This window comes from Astyanax mexicanus, chromosome 22, assembly GCF_023375975.1.
Source record: "Astyanax mexicanus isolate ESR-SI-001 chromosome 22, AstMex3_surface, whole genome shotgun sequence".
NCBI lineage: Eukaryota > Metazoa > Chordata > Actinopteri > Characiformes > Acestrorhamphidae > Astyanax > Astyanax mexicanus.
Genome location: NC_064429.1, coordinates 3,915,699 through 3,931,340, shown reverse-complemented (window position 1 = coordinate 3,931,340; position 15,642 = coordinate 3,915,699). Strand labels below are relative to the sequence as shown.

The window sequence follows — 15,642 nt, the reverse complement described above, 5'->3', positions numbered from 1 at the left end:
AAAACGTCTAATTGATTTTTTTTCAGCCACTTTCATTTTAAGTGTACAGTGATATATATTTTTTTTATCATACTGTAACACATTTCTAAAAATAACAAATAGTTTTCACAATATTTCTGTTATACAGTCAACAAATTCTAACTGTAGAGCCTCTGTCCTGCCACATCCTCTTTCAACACTGTTTGTTTCTTCAGCGTTTAGTTTGAATATCTGGTCAGTTCTTATTAAATGGTTTTAAATCGTATCATATTTAAAGTAAATGCCGTCTGAAGTAGCTACGCTAACACAGCATTCCAACAGCCTATTAAACCTTATTTACACTAGCATAACTAACCAACCAGCTTACACACACAACACACAAAAAGAGAGCAGTGCTGCTTGGAGCTACTGTCGCTCTCTAAATAACCCAACTATGTTATATCCACTGCCTTCCAGAGAAGAGGAGCTGCATCTGTGCACAAAATAAACAAACATGGCTGGCCCCTTGTTATCACTCAGAATAAGGTGGATACTGCGTGTTAATGCATATTTGCAAAAACATAATGGTCAAAATTCAGTAAATTCTACACACAGTTTATTAATAAAGGGCCTAGGCTTACAGGAGTAGTATGGGACAAGCAGCAAATATAATCATAAATATAATAGAGCATAGTCAGGCAAAACATGGTCATACATGGAAAACCCAGCAGTAAATAGGCAAGGCAAAAAGAGTAGTCAAAAAAACAAAAATAGGTTGTTAACAAAACAAACGAGTGGGCAGGGCCGCCGCTCTGCATACGCAGACAACGCAGCCAGCGTTAGGCCTCAACCATTTTGCAGTTGCAGGGAGCCAAATTGACTGAGAATGAAATGTGTTGAAATTATGACATTATTAAATTTAAAACCCAATGTGAATTATTTATGATACGCTCATCTTTTTTGTCTTTAAACATTGCATGGGGCACCTACTCTACTACTTAAAAGCGGCACGTTATTATTTTTGTGCATAATATAATGCCCCCACCCCTATTGCCTGAAATGGCACGGCTCGGTTTGCTCTGTTGGTTGTTGCCAGATGTGACATTTTCCAGTCAAATAAATAATCAAAAAATGCATGGAGGCACTAAATCTTGCGCATGTTTAACCATTTTTAAAGTGTATGTGGCCATCCTATACAAAAACTTGTCCAGTGCAATATTTGTGTAAGTTAAAAACTTAAAATAAAATAAACAAATAGGATGAAAAATCGTAACTTATCTGGCAACCTTAGTCCTGACTAAAGTAGCAACGCTACTTGAGTTTGGCAGGAGACAAGTTCACCGCGCGAAGTTGCTACTAAATGGTAATTCAACTATGAAGCGACGGTTTGAGTCTGGAGCTGAGAAGAAGAAAAAGAAGCAGAAAGATGAGGCCCATGCATCCCTTTCTGGTGAGTAACTTCGATGATAAAGGTTTAAATAGTTTTGATTTCTTCATGTTCAGTGGTGTTGCCTGAGCTAGTTACGTTGGCTTTGCTGATTTGGTAGCTTTAAACGCTTAACTAGAAACTAATCTGGGTATTGCAAGGCACGTGGCACTTTTGCAAATAGTAGTAGTGTAGTTTGAAGATTTTTAGTGACTGATTAATAAACAGAGTAGCCTACCTATTGACTAATGCCGTCAGTGCACTATCCAAATGGTCTGTATGACAGCAGGATCAGACAGCTCTATAGATTTTGACAGGCTGATATAAATACACCACGAATATAAACGATAATTTCATAACCTTTAAGGCTGGCTTGTGTAAATGACGTGTCCACTGCTTAAAATAGACATGCATCGTTTCATTTATTATTTATACATTATAAATAGTACTCTTGTGCTGTTCTTCACTGTTATTGGCCTTACTTATAACGTTGTAAATATTCACAGTTACATGTGTAATTTTAATAAATAGTAAAATTTTGCGTAAACCTTTTGTGTTTGTGTGTTTTTTTTTTTTTGTTTTTTTTTTGGGGGGGGGGGGGGGGGTTTCTGAATCAGTTTCTCTGATTTTGCTATTTACAGGTTTATGTTTGAGTAAAATGAACATTGTTGTTTTATTCTATAAACTTCAGACAACGTTTCTTACAAATTCCAAATAAAAATGAAAGAGCTTTTAGACCTTAAATAATGCAAAGAAAACAAGTTCATATTCATAAAGTTTTAAGAGTATTTAAGTTATAAGTTTTAAGAATATTTGGTGGAATAACTCTGTTTTTAATCACACTTTTCATGCATCTTGGCATCATGTTCTCCTCCACCAGTCTTACACACTGCTTTTGGATGAAAAAAAGGTGCTTGTTTATATTCCAGAGGTTTTCAATTCGGTAAAATCAAAGAAACTCATTTTTTTCAGAGCGGTAGATACTAGGGTTTAATAGAAGTGAAAGTATCAACCCAAGCTTTTTATTCAAGTGAAACTGTGAAACTGTTTTTTTTTCTACTTAAAATATATAAAGGAAAAAGTAATGTACCACCCCCCCCCCCCTTTATAATTTTCTTTTGTTTGTTCAAAAAACAGTGTTATAGTTTTACAAAATATAAAAGGTTTACAAAAAGAAACACCACAAAATAAAATATACTTTATGACCATTTTTTGGTTTGTATTTTCCGACTCTCTATATGATATACGTCTTCCTTTACCTCTTGTCTTGTCTTGTTTTGTCTATTAACCAGTTGATTTAATTTTTTTTACATAATATTTTGGTGTTGTGATATACGAGCCCCCTTTATATAAAATATATAATATATACCCCCCCCACCACCAAAAAAAAGGCAAAATGAATATAATGTTCTATTCAAATGTTAATGTTGATAATAATAATTTGGGATGCACTACGGTGTTCCCTGTTTCAGCTGCATATATGCTGATTGTAAATGAATGTATTTTAGTAGAATGTAAATATATTAAAGAAGCTTTAGTTGGACTGGAGTTTATCTGGAGTTCTGTTGAGTTTCTGCACGGATCATCTTCATACTAGACTACATACTTCTGCTATGTTCTTGCTGGAGTGGGGGTGGGGATGGATCACAGTATAAACCAATAGGGAGTCGGAATGGTATATGTTTATAATTCTCTACATCCAATCACAATCAGATTCTCTCTATCTGCATGGAGAGGTTTGGTATCTGGATAGGGGTTTTAATGAACGATGAGCAGCTGGAATAAAAACCAGCTGGAATGAAATAGGAGTAACGAGGCTGTTTTTAAAATGTAAGAAGTAGAAATAAAAAATCATCTGAAAAATAATTACTCATTAAATGATAGCAAAGTGTTTGTTCTTCATTACTTGACACCTCTATTATTGTATCATAGCAGCAATTCATATTCAGGCTAATGCTGTCTGGATGTTTTCAGCTGTCCTGTACTTTATATTCTGTGATCACAAGGTGGCACTAACACAGAGGCTGTGGATTTACGTGGCCTTAGAAGCTCAGCCTGGCTTCTGATTCCCATGATGTGCATCATACTGTGTTATTATTCTCTGACACTTAGTGTGTTTTGTCAATGTTTTTCCCACAGGTGAAGTGAGATGGTTTGAATGGCATCACTATTCGAAGAGAGTATTCTAACGTGAAATAATCTACATAAAAATGTAGTTCATAATCTCACATATATATGTATATATGAATCCTTTGGGATTATTTGGATTTCTGCATAAATTGGTCATTAGATGTGTTCTGATCTTCATCTAAGTCACCACAATAGACAAACACAGTCTGCTTAAACTAATACCACACAAAAAAATAGGGTGGAAAAAGTATGTCAAGCTTTGGATTTAATAACTGGTTGAGCCTCCTTTGGCAGCAAAAACCTAAACCAATGGTTTCCTGTAGCTGCAGATCAGACCTGCAGAACAGTCAGGAGGAATTTTGTATCATTCCTCTTCACTAAACTGTTTCAGTTCAGCTGTAATATTATAATATTCTTGGGATATCTGGTGTGAATCGATTGCTCTCTTGAGGTCATGATGCCACAGCATCTCAATTGGGTTCAGGAGGTCAGGAATCTTCAGAAGGAGGATTTATTTATTTTCTTCTGTTGAAGCCGTTCAGTTGTTGATTTACTTCTATGTTTTGGGTCGTTGTCCTGTTGCATCATCCTTCCTTCTGTTGAGCTTCAGTTGGAGGGCAGATAGTCTTAAGTTTTCCTGTAAAATGTCTTGGTAAACTTGAGAAATTATTTTTCTGTTGATGACGGCAATCCGTCATCCGTCAGCAAAGCAGGCCCAAACCATGATGCCCCCTCCAACATGTTTCACAGTTGGGATGAGATTTTGATGATGGTGTGCTGTGCCTTTTTTCTCCACACACATTGTGTTGTGTGTTCCTTCCAAACAACTCAAATCTCATGTGCCACAGTATATTTATTCGGTACTGCTGTGTGGAACATCCATTCTCTTTTGCAAACTTCAAACGTGCAGCAATGTTTTCTTTGGACACCATTGGCTTCCTTCGTGGTGTCCTCCCATGAACTATATTCTTGTTTAACGTTTTCCTTATTGTAGATTTATTAACAAAAATGTTATCATTGTGTTTTGATGTTTTCCAAAAATGAAAAATGTAAAAGTGAGTTTCAATTAAATAATAAAGAAGTAATTTAAAATAAATTTATGTTTAGTCAAAGTTTTTTGATGTGAGAGAGAATGAGTGAGAATGAGATTTAATAGCATCTGTTAAATTAGCTAATATCTGTCAGTAACTACTAGTTGCTGTGCACATTTGTTAAGTATATTTTATTTCATTGTTTCTATGCGATTTGCACTTTTTTTTACAGTGTATAACAAAAGTGAGTACACCCCTCACATTTCTGCAGATATTTAAGTATATCTTCATTGCTGCAGAGGTTGAAGAGGTGGGGTTCAGCCTGTCAGTGCTCAGACCATACATTGCACACTACATCAAATTGGTCACCCCAGAAGGTAGCCTCTTCTGAAGTCTGTACACAAGAAAGGCCGCAAACAGTTTGCTAAAAACATGTCAACAAAGAACATGGATTAGTGGAACCACGTCCTATGGCCTGATGAGACCAAGATTCATTTGTTTGGTTCAGATGGTCTAATGCATGCAATCAGTAGTACAAAGATAAGTGTGTCATGCCTACAGTCAAGCATGGTGGTGGGAATGCCATGGCCTGGGGCTGTAGCAGGTGTTGCAGGTAAGGGACACATGAACTCCAATATGTACTGTGAAACACAGAAGCAGAGCATGATCCCCTCCCTCTGGAAACTGGGTCACAGGGCAGAGTTCCAGCATGATAATGACCCCAAACACACCTCTAAGAAAACCAAACCCAATTAAACATCTTTAGGGCATCCTGAAGCAGAAGGTGGAGGAGAAGTCTGAAATATCTGCCAGCTCCGTGATGTCATCATGGAGGAGTGGAAAGTATACCAGTGGCAACCTGTGAAGCTCTGATTAACTCCATGTACAGGAACATAGACTGTGTATAGCTGGACAGAGCATCGTCTCTCAAAAGTGAAGCCACCACAGGTCGGGCGCCCCCTGCTGTTCGGCTGCAGAAAGCTGTGTAACCCCACCCATCCCCATAGGTTTCAATGGCAAAACAGAACAACTTTCAATCATGTTTTTTTCTAATATACTGTAATTCTACCTCCATTATTTAAATGCAACAGCTAGTGTAACCTCTGCTTAGAATTTGTTTTTTTTTTTTAAACGTTATTCAGCTCTATTCAGTGCGTGCAGTGTAAGTATTTATTATAAATTGGTATCCGTACTGGTTATTGTATGGGGCAGTGTCTAATCTAGGTAAAAACATAACTCATCATACCTGCGATTCTAAGATGAACGAAATTCTGCAATTGGTGTCCTTTATTTCCTGAATGCACACTCCAGTGCGCTTTCCCAACAGGACAATGCTCACCCACATACTGCTGCTTCCTTAAGAGCTTCCCCTCAAGACCCTACATATGCTATTCTATGTTCAGCTGCATCACCAGACCAGATGCACTATCAACACTTCGGGAACTTTGTGAGAATATTGGAGCTGTATGTAATAGATTATCACAGGACACCATTAAGAACCTCTACAACTACATGCTGAGATGTGTGGCATGTTGCTAAAGGTTTCACACTACTTCTGTATGTGTAGCTCAAGAGATAAGAACCAAACGTTATCAGTCACTCACATCAGTCAACATGTTTTTATTCATTTATTGTTCCTGTTAACTTTTACCTTCCTTCTGAATAGCAATACAATCTCACACCTCCTTCTGAGTGCAACTATTTTTTTGGATGATTGATTAAAATCGTTTAATAAAATAAATATGTAGAGTAGAGTAGAGTACATAACTTGCATGATTTGCACCCCGACAGATTTATTGTCTTTTGCTTTTTTGTCATACTGAATATATATATATATATATATATATATATATATATATATATATATATATATATATATATATATATATGTATGCTAGATTTTCCAGCATGAACGCATGAACCTCCTGTTTAAGATCATCCACAGCATCTTAATCAGACTTTAACTAGACCACTCCTCCAAAACCTTAATTTAGTTTCTATAAGACATGCAGAGGTGGACTTGTTTGTGTGTTTTGGGTCATTGTCCTGCTGCAGAACCCAAGTACACCTGAGCTCGAGGTCACAAACAGATGGCCGGATATTCTCCTTCAGGATTGTCTGGTAAACAGCAGAATTCCTGCTTCCATCTGTTACAACAAGTTATCCAGCAGCCCCAGACCATCACACACACACACACACACACTACCACCACCATGTTTTACATTCAGTATAATGTTCTTTTTTCTAAAATTTGGTGTTAGTTTTATGCCAAATGTAACAAGACACATACCTTCAAAAAGTTCCAATTTGTCACCTCAGTCCAAAGAATATTTTCTGAATATCTGAAAAATGTTAGTATCACAAAATAAGCAAAAACAAAATAAATATGTAGGGGGTCAAATATTTTTGTTCGGGACTGTTATATACAGCTCTGGAGAGCACTTCAGATTCTGAATCATTTTCTCTGATTTTGCTATTTATAGGTATATGTAAATGTACATTGTTGTTTAATTCTATACATTACTGACAACATTTCTCCCAAATTGTATTCAAAAATATTGTAATTTAGAGCTTTTATTTGCAGAAAATGAAAGATGGCTGAAATAACAAAAAAGACGGAGAGCTTTCAGACCTCAACTAATGCAATAAAAGTTCATATTCATAAAGAGTTTTAAGAGTTCAGAAATCAATATTTGGTGGAATAACCCTGTTTTTTAATCCCAGTTTTCATGCACCTTGGCATCATGTTCTCCTCCACCAGTCTTACACACTGCTTTTGGATAACTTTATGCTGCTTTACTCCTGGTGCCAAGCCGTTCAGCTTGGTTAGATGGCTAAATATACTGTATATATGCACCTGTATTTTGTTGAAGGTTGTTGTATGTCAAATAAATCTTATCTGATCTTTTCAATAATGCACTATATCAAAAGAGTCAAACTCAGTGACTGATAATGCTGTTGAATTTTGGACTCTGACAATAGGTTTATGGTTGCACGTTATAACAGACAGATAAACAGAGTGTTAGATAGACAGAAAGACGGGTTAATAAATAGATAGGAAGATACACAGGTACAAATATATATATATATATATATATAAGAATATATAGATAGAGAGATAGATGGACAGGTAGGTTCCTCTCCTGTACTGTGTCCTAGCGTTCACTGTATCTACATAAACCTTGGGCTGGTTTTACACTCGCTAGGTCCGGTGGTCAGGCAGCGTGAGGAAGGGTTTAACGTGTGGTTTAGATATTGCTCTTTAGTTCTGAGAATGTGTTTCATCAAAAAGAGGAACTAACGGTTTCAAAATTTTACGAGAGATAAACCAGAGGTTAGGTTTTAATTATAAGCTGCTGCTGCCCCAGCTCAGGAACATCGTACTGAATCAGCTGCAGACAGGTGAGTCTCCTTTTACTCATTATAATACAGATCATACAGCGTTACTACAGCTCAGACTACTGATGACTTACATAATATGGTTCATTCTATGGCAGTGGTGTGCAAATATATTCTATTAACAATTTTATTAACAATTAATGTTTATAGTTAAACACAGATTTCAATTTTAGCTTTATACCTGAAACAGGATATAAAAAGTGTGAAAATTACCACAGCTTACTGAACATTTTCTTTAAAACAGAAATCTTTAATACTGCCTCTTTCATTAGTATTTCTCACGTAGACTAGTTTTTTTTTCTCAGTAGTTATGCACTACCAAATCTATATCAATAACAAAACAAGTCTTAAAACAAACAAAAAAAGCAAAACTTAAAGAAATCCAGTAATTTGCAATTATACACATTACGTCTGGTTTGATATACTAGTACTCATACACTAGTGCATTTAAAAAAATATATATCATTAAAAAGTTGCTTTATTTCAGTAATTCAGTTCCAAACGTGAAACTCATATATTATATAGATGTATTAACCACAGAGTGATCTATTTTAAGTGTTTATTTATTTTATTCTTGATAATTATGTCTTACAGCCAATGAAAACCCAAACATCAGTGTCTCAGAAAATTTGAATATTATATAATATATATATATATCTCCATAAAAGTTGTCAGTAGCAGAGGGAAGCATGAAGTGCTGTAAGATTTTGTGGGAAAACAAAACTGCACTGACTTTAGACTTGATAATAAAACACAGTGGATCAACACCAGCAGATGACATGTCTCTCCAATATATCAAACCATCACTGATCATCAGTAAATTTTACATTTCATTTGTAAATCAAGGGAGCAGAGTCTGGAGGAAGAGTGGAGAGACACACAGTCCAAACTGCTTGAGGTCTAGTGTGAAGTTTCCACCAATCAGTGATGGTTTGGAGAGACATGTCTGTCATCTGCTGGTGTTGATCCACTGTGTTTTATTATCAAGTCTAAAGTCAGTTCAGTTTTGTTTTCGCATAAAATCTTACAGCACTTCATGCTTCCCTCTGCTACTGACAACTTTTATGGAGATGCAGATTTCATGTTCCAGCAGGACTTGGCACACTGCCCAAGAGTACCAAAATTGCCAAAAGTACCAATTGGTCTTATATAAGATTCTAATTTTCTTTTTCGGTTTTCATTGGCTACTAGCCATAATCATCAACAATAAAGTAAATAAACCCTTTAAATAAATCACTCTGTGTTTAATACATCTATATAATCTATGAGTTTCACATTTCCAACTGAATTACTGAAATAAAGTAAATTTTCATTGATATTAAATTGTTTTGAGATGCACTAGTAAGTGGTGATCAGTCAGCCTGGTCACCAGGGTTCACTCTCATGTTTGAGATAAAAATGTTTTTTTTTTTTTTTTTTTACAATTATTTACTTCAGTTTACTATCTACACATAACTATTGAGTGTATGATTTTAATAAGGAGTAGCAGAACATCTAATTAAATTAAAAGCACACTGAGGGTATTACTCGATTTCTATTCCCTTATTTTCCAAAGATCTGTGAAGAAAAGCACGTTGTACACTGTTTCTTTTCAGTTATCTGTAATTTGTTCTCTTTGGCTCATGATTTCCTTTGAAGCTTATCACTAAAGCCACTGGTGTGAGTCACACATTCACTGTGGCATTGTTTCAATAAGCTTCTGCAATGCCACAATATTTTTTTCAATCCAGTGTTGCTGGATTAATTTTTTCACCAAGATCTTGCAGCAGCATTGGTGATGGTAGAGTCTGACCACTGCACAAAGCAGCTCTTCTCCATCCAGCACATCCCAAAGATTCTCAATGAGGTTAAGATCTGGACTCTGTGGTGAACTCTCTCTCAATCCATGTGTGAAAATGATGATCTCATGCTCCCTGAATCACTCTCACTATTCCAGCCCCATGAATCCTGACACTGTTCATCTTGTAATATGCTTGTGTTCATCAGGGAAGAAAAAATCCATTAATGGAATAACCTGGTCTATATTCAGTATATTCAGGTAGTCAGCTGACCTCATTTTTTTTTTAGAACATACTGTTGCTGAACCTAAACCTGCAGAACAACTGCAGCATCAACCATCCCCACATCATTTACTTACTTTTGGGCAGGCAGTGTATTAATAAATGACAAAATTACGAATGCATAAAAATGTACAAAAATAATAAAACTGTTACTTATGTGTATTCATACAGATTATGTAATTACATTGTTATTACAATTAAAATTTTAGAAAACCCATTTTGCCTTCCAAAAATGTGCGTATATTTAGAATGACTCACAAACAGAATACAACCAGACAGGCACAGTACTGTTTTATAATAATTGTGAAAATGTGAAAGCATTAAAAGTTTCCAACATTAACATTAAAACAAAAGTGTTATTTAAAGTCATTAAATTTTGTATAAGTGAGTGCAGTTAAAGTGCTTTTTTAATGTTTTTCTCCATTCATCCTCATTTTCAGTTAGTTAAATTGTTATTATTTTTCTCTTTATTTTGGCCTTTGAAGTTCTTCAGGCCCAGTCAACTAAAAAGAAAACTGCTACAGGAACAGGTCTGGCTGACCCACATGGCAACAGCTTTAGCCTTTAGCTCAGCTTAACATGACTGGACTAGGTCTCAGTTTCAGCAGTGAAGAGAAGAATTAGAGGTCTGATAGGTGAAGCTCAGTAATAAAATCATATGTAAGAAAAGAAAAGAAAAAAATCAACTTGTCTGGATCATACAGAACTGCTACTAAACTACTACAAAATATGTGAGTTCTAAAACTTTTGACCAGTTTCTTGGAGTGGATACATTTTAAAAGCATAAGACAATTAAAACCTGTAATAGAGAGTTTAGCCTAAGATATCGCTCTTTTTTTCATCAGACTTTTTTAACCCAATTTAGATCATATAAAATGAAAATCTTTGTTTAGTTCATTATGAAGGTTTAGTAGTATACTCTAGTATATAGTAAGGCATTTATGTTAAGTTGTATTAGCTTGCACAAAGCAAATTAAACACCTGTAACTATTTAAATATAATATATTGGGGCTCTTTTTAGTGATATTTATATCTGACATTTATATCTGATTCATTAATAATAACAGTTGCCCAAGTTTATGTTCACTAAAAGACTCTACTTTTATACTTCATATTTTATAGTATTTTTATCTGTATCATTCATCATATCGTATCCTTCTTTTGTAACTCTTGTGTACTATGTATACCTGCTATTGGATGTCCAGAATTTCCCTCTGGGATCAATAAAGTATCTGTCTGTGCAAATTTTATAATCATATTACTGACAAACTCAGATGTTCTGTAGTAATTGGACTACTATGAAAATAAATAATATGTATAAAAAAATGCCATCTTGCCAATAAATGTAAACATTTTTAAATTTTGTTTCCTGGACAGAATCAAGAGGCATCATGAATTCAACCCCAAACATCACAAGCCCAGTTACGCCCACCCCGTGTATCAGGGAGCCAATGTGCATGTTCTACGTAGTAGCAAACGTGATCATCATCATCCTGGGTGTTGCCGGGAATGGGTTGGTGATCTGGATCGCTGGGTTTAAGGTGAAGAAGTCGGTGAACAGCACCTGGTACCTGAGTCTGGCTCTGTCTGACCTACTCTTCTGTCTCATCTTGCCCTTCTTTGTTGGCGAAAAGATACAAAAGCAATGGAACTTCGGACTCTTCATGTGCAAGTTCAGGTCCTTCGTCATGTTCCTCAACTGGTTCAGCAGCATCTATCTCCTCGTCATCATCGCAGTGGACCGCTGTGTGGTGGTGGTGTTTCCAGTGTGGGCACAGAACCGGCGCACCATCGGGAAGGCCTCTGTGATTGTGGTGTTAGCCTGGATCGTCTCAGCAGCGCTCAGCACACCAATGGCTGTTTTCAGAGAAGTTGAGTACGGGAAGAGGAACAAATGCATCAGAAATTACACAGCGGATAAAGACAGTATTGGCACGGTGTCGGCACGGTTCCTTTATGGGTTCGCGATCCCATTACTGATCATTATTGTCTGTTATCTCATCATCATAAGAAAGCTGGTGACTAACGAGATAGCGAAGACCAAAAAGCCACTGAAGGTCATGTCGGCACTGATTGTAACTTTCTTTATTTGCTGGATGCCTTTTCACATTTTCTCCTTTTTGGAAATAAATTACAAGACTTTGCAATTTGTTAAAGATGGGAAATCATTTACCATGACTATTGCGAATACCAACAGCTTTTTGAATCCGTTTCTTTATGCGTTTATGGGAAAGGACATTAAGAACCAATGTCACGCACTTCTGTCAAAAATTCAGAATGCAATTGAGGAGGACAGCCAGCCCAAAAGCCAAGGGACATCTCATACCACCTCTAGTGTGGCCAAACATTCAACTGCTTTATAAATTTAGCTTTTGATGCATTTTTTTATCTTGCAAAAGGGCTTTAGTCTCTTTGTCTTTTTCTTGTTTCATTTCTTTCTTAACTTGTGAGGAATTGGTGACTTGTCCAGGAGGTTTTCCTGCCTTGAACACAATGGCCGCTTTTACATTGCAGGGCCAATTAATGACTTTTTAAAGTGGACCCATTAGAGCGATTTTATTACCGTTTATTTTTCCATTTGCTGTGTTGTTATCAAGACTAGGAAATGCACAGCATCAAGCAATAATTATTAGCAGCTTCCTAATATAATCACTTATGTCAATTACTTTGCCTAAGTCCTTTCCTTGTGATGCTTTATTATTTAGTCATTTAGATCATTTAATTCTACCTGTTTAGGATAATAGCCATGTCAAGAGTGTGACTTAAGCTAATTTATTATTTCAAAAGTTAAAGGAGAGTCGCGAGAATCATTGCTATCTCAGACCCGGCCAAAAATATATATTTTAATGCCTTGCCTCAGTTAAATAGCAATGGATCTTACAGATAGATCTGCACCGATGCGGTGTGGTGGTCTGGAAGTGTGATGTGATGAGGAAAATTTCTTTTGTTATCTTGGCAGATAAAATACAGGTGCACCACTGACTGTCAGGCATTAATTGCTTTGAAATTCATCTTTGAAAATCGAAGATACTCCTTACACATACACACACACCAGGACATGCAGAGGCACAAACCCAACTTTTACATTTACAATAGACAGAATAAAATATAAAATAACATTGCTGTTCTAGTAAATGACCTGCTTACTTACCTTCACAGTCTGAACATGCTGGTCAGTTTCCTCTGCTGAGAAGCGCAGGAGCACTGCACCAATAAAATACCAATTCACCAAAGTCAGAGCTCACATGACTCTTAAAGAGAATGGCAAGTGACATGCTGATTGTTTTATTTCACGCTACACCCAAAACTCACCCATGATTAATTAAGAGAATTAGTTCAAGCAAGCTGTACTTTTCCTGTCGTTCTGATAGCAAAGACACATTGTCGCCCTAAATCACGCTGCATGGTAAACCTTTGATGGCTCGCCTAAAGACAACTAAAATAGGGCCAATTATGTAGAAAATTAAATGTGACATTTTTTTTTCAGTCAATATTTCAGCCACTTTGGGACTTTGGTAAAATGAATGGTTTTTCATTATGACTATACACAAAGGGCTGAATTTCTTTTTTATTGTTTTGTTTCCTTTAAAACAAACTACTATGTGATGACAACCAGATACTATACAATGAGCACAAGATACTATGGTGTGAGAACTAGATACTGTGTGGTGAGCACCAGATTCAGTGTGGTGAGTGTCAGATACAATGCGGTGAGCACCAACTACACAATGTTCCTTCAGGGTCTCTGTATTAAATACAGTATATCCCTAGTCTGCGTACATTTTATGACCAGATTCCCAAAAGTAAATATACCTTACTCAAAATGTTAGTATGTTATGTTTCATAACAGAACACTGATTTTTTCCACTCATACAGCATTTCTAACATTTACTATGAGTTGAATTCAATATATGAATTCAGCTATTTTTTTTAATACAGCTTTGTTTTGTGGTAAATGATTTTACCATGTTTCTCTCAAATCCTGATGGGTAAAAAGTCAGAAGCTTAGTCTCAGGCTGCTAATTTAGTAGTAATTTAGTTTAATTAATCCTGCAATGTTTCTCTACCACCTCTGTTTTTATGCTCCTTTCACATTCATTGATGGTTTGGTATCTTTCAGCTTGTCCAGAAATGCATGTGTAAAACATGTTCTTTAGTGTCGACTCAAAGCACAATTTCCAAATATAGGAAGAGCTGAGGAGCCAAACATATCAATTCTCAGCGTGCTACTTTAATGTCAAATTTATTTTAAGATCTGTAAACCATTAAATATATATATATATATATATATATATATATATATATATATATATATTTTTTTTTTTTTTTTTTTTTGGCCCAACCACCACCCCCCCTCTTCGGAGGACAATTAATACTTTATTTTTATTTATTTATTTTTTTTATTATTATTATTATTATTATTATTATTATTATTATTATATATATATATATATATATATATATATATATATATATATATATATATTTTGTGTGGATATAGTTGTGGGAGTTCAGGGTTGGAAGGATCGGAGTGTGAGGTACAGGAGGGGGTACAAGAAGAAGAAAAAGAAAAGAGAAAAAAAAAAAAAAAACTAAACAAAAAACAAACAAACAAACAAAAAAAATAATAATAATAAAATAAAATAAACAGAAAATAAACAAACATATATGTTTGTTAAATATATATTTTAAATTCTAAATAATTAAGGCTTTGGTCACACCCACTTCCAGTTCAAACTAAAATACAGCTACTTGTAAAATATATATAGATGGTGTTTGTGGCATTTGCGTAACACACAAAAACACACAAACAAGTTTTTAGCAACTCAAATTCAATAATGTTACAATTTATATTTTGAAAAACCTTGTAACCATTGTTGGTTTCCAGCTGACCTCAAACTTTACACTTTGGCTTCCCAATACAAAAGGACTGGACACACCACTGGAGTACAACAGAAATCATTAAATTAAAAAAACATGTTTTTATAGTGTTGTAGAGAAGCTGGAAAAGGGTTATCTAATTTCTGTGGTAAAGGTTTCCTGTATAAAGGCGTATTGTGAAATTGGCTGAGCTTGGTTTTCCGCTTGAACATTATCTTATCTAATAATCATCTAAAGATCATCTCCTTCACTGGAACTCCAGTTTTGTAACTTTCTGTAAGCATTTTTGTGTGTATTTGCATTTTGAATGTTTTCAATGTTTTGTTCAATAATAAACAACATTTAATGTCTCAATGTTGCCTCATATTAGTCCAGTTAGTATTATGATATTATTTATTATATTACTATCATCTTATTATTACTACTTATACTACTATTACTACTACTACTACAACTAATAAAAAGAAGAAGAAGGGGAAGAAGAGATATCTGGCCCTTCTATTTAATCTGCGCACTTTAAATTTCTTTCTTTTATTTTATTTTTATTTAATTTTCTTTAATTAACACCCACTAAAATTATGCGCTTCATAATCTCATCACTAATTGAGCCAAAGAAGTACAGCAAGACAGAATACTTTGCAGTAATATTTAGGGGTGGGTATCGACACTGATTTTGACATTGACATTTTAGTTACATAAAATGAAAACATAAAATGCTTCATAATATAAAAATTTGCGAATATAAGTGTGAAATGTA

The 15,642-nt window shown here is 35.2% G+C and overlaps 1 protein-coding gene across 1 annotated transcript; it reads left to right on the top strand.

Moving 5' to 3' along the window:
* Nucleotides 1-7,675: 7,675 nt before the first annotated feature.
* On the top strand, nucleotides 7,676-12,983 carry LOC103031278 (chemerin-like receptor 1). Its single transcript, XM_022686802.2, has 2 exons — nucleotides 7,676-7,947; nucleotides 11,382-12,983. The coding sequence occupies exon 2, from the start codon at nucleotides 11,396-11,398 to the stop codon at nucleotides 12,365-12,367; it is 972 nt and encodes a 323-aa protein (XP_022542523.2). The 5' UTR covers nucleotides 7,676-7,947; nucleotides 11,382-11,395; the 3' UTR covers nucleotides 12,368-12,983.
* Nucleotides 12,984-15,642: the final 2,659 nt, after the last annotated feature.

What these genes read in the sequence shown, in the direction of transcription:
- LOC103031278 (XM_022686802.2), top strand. Translation starts at nt 11,396, where the DNA reads ATGAATTCAACCCCAAACATCACAAGCCCAGTTACGCCCACCCCGTGT.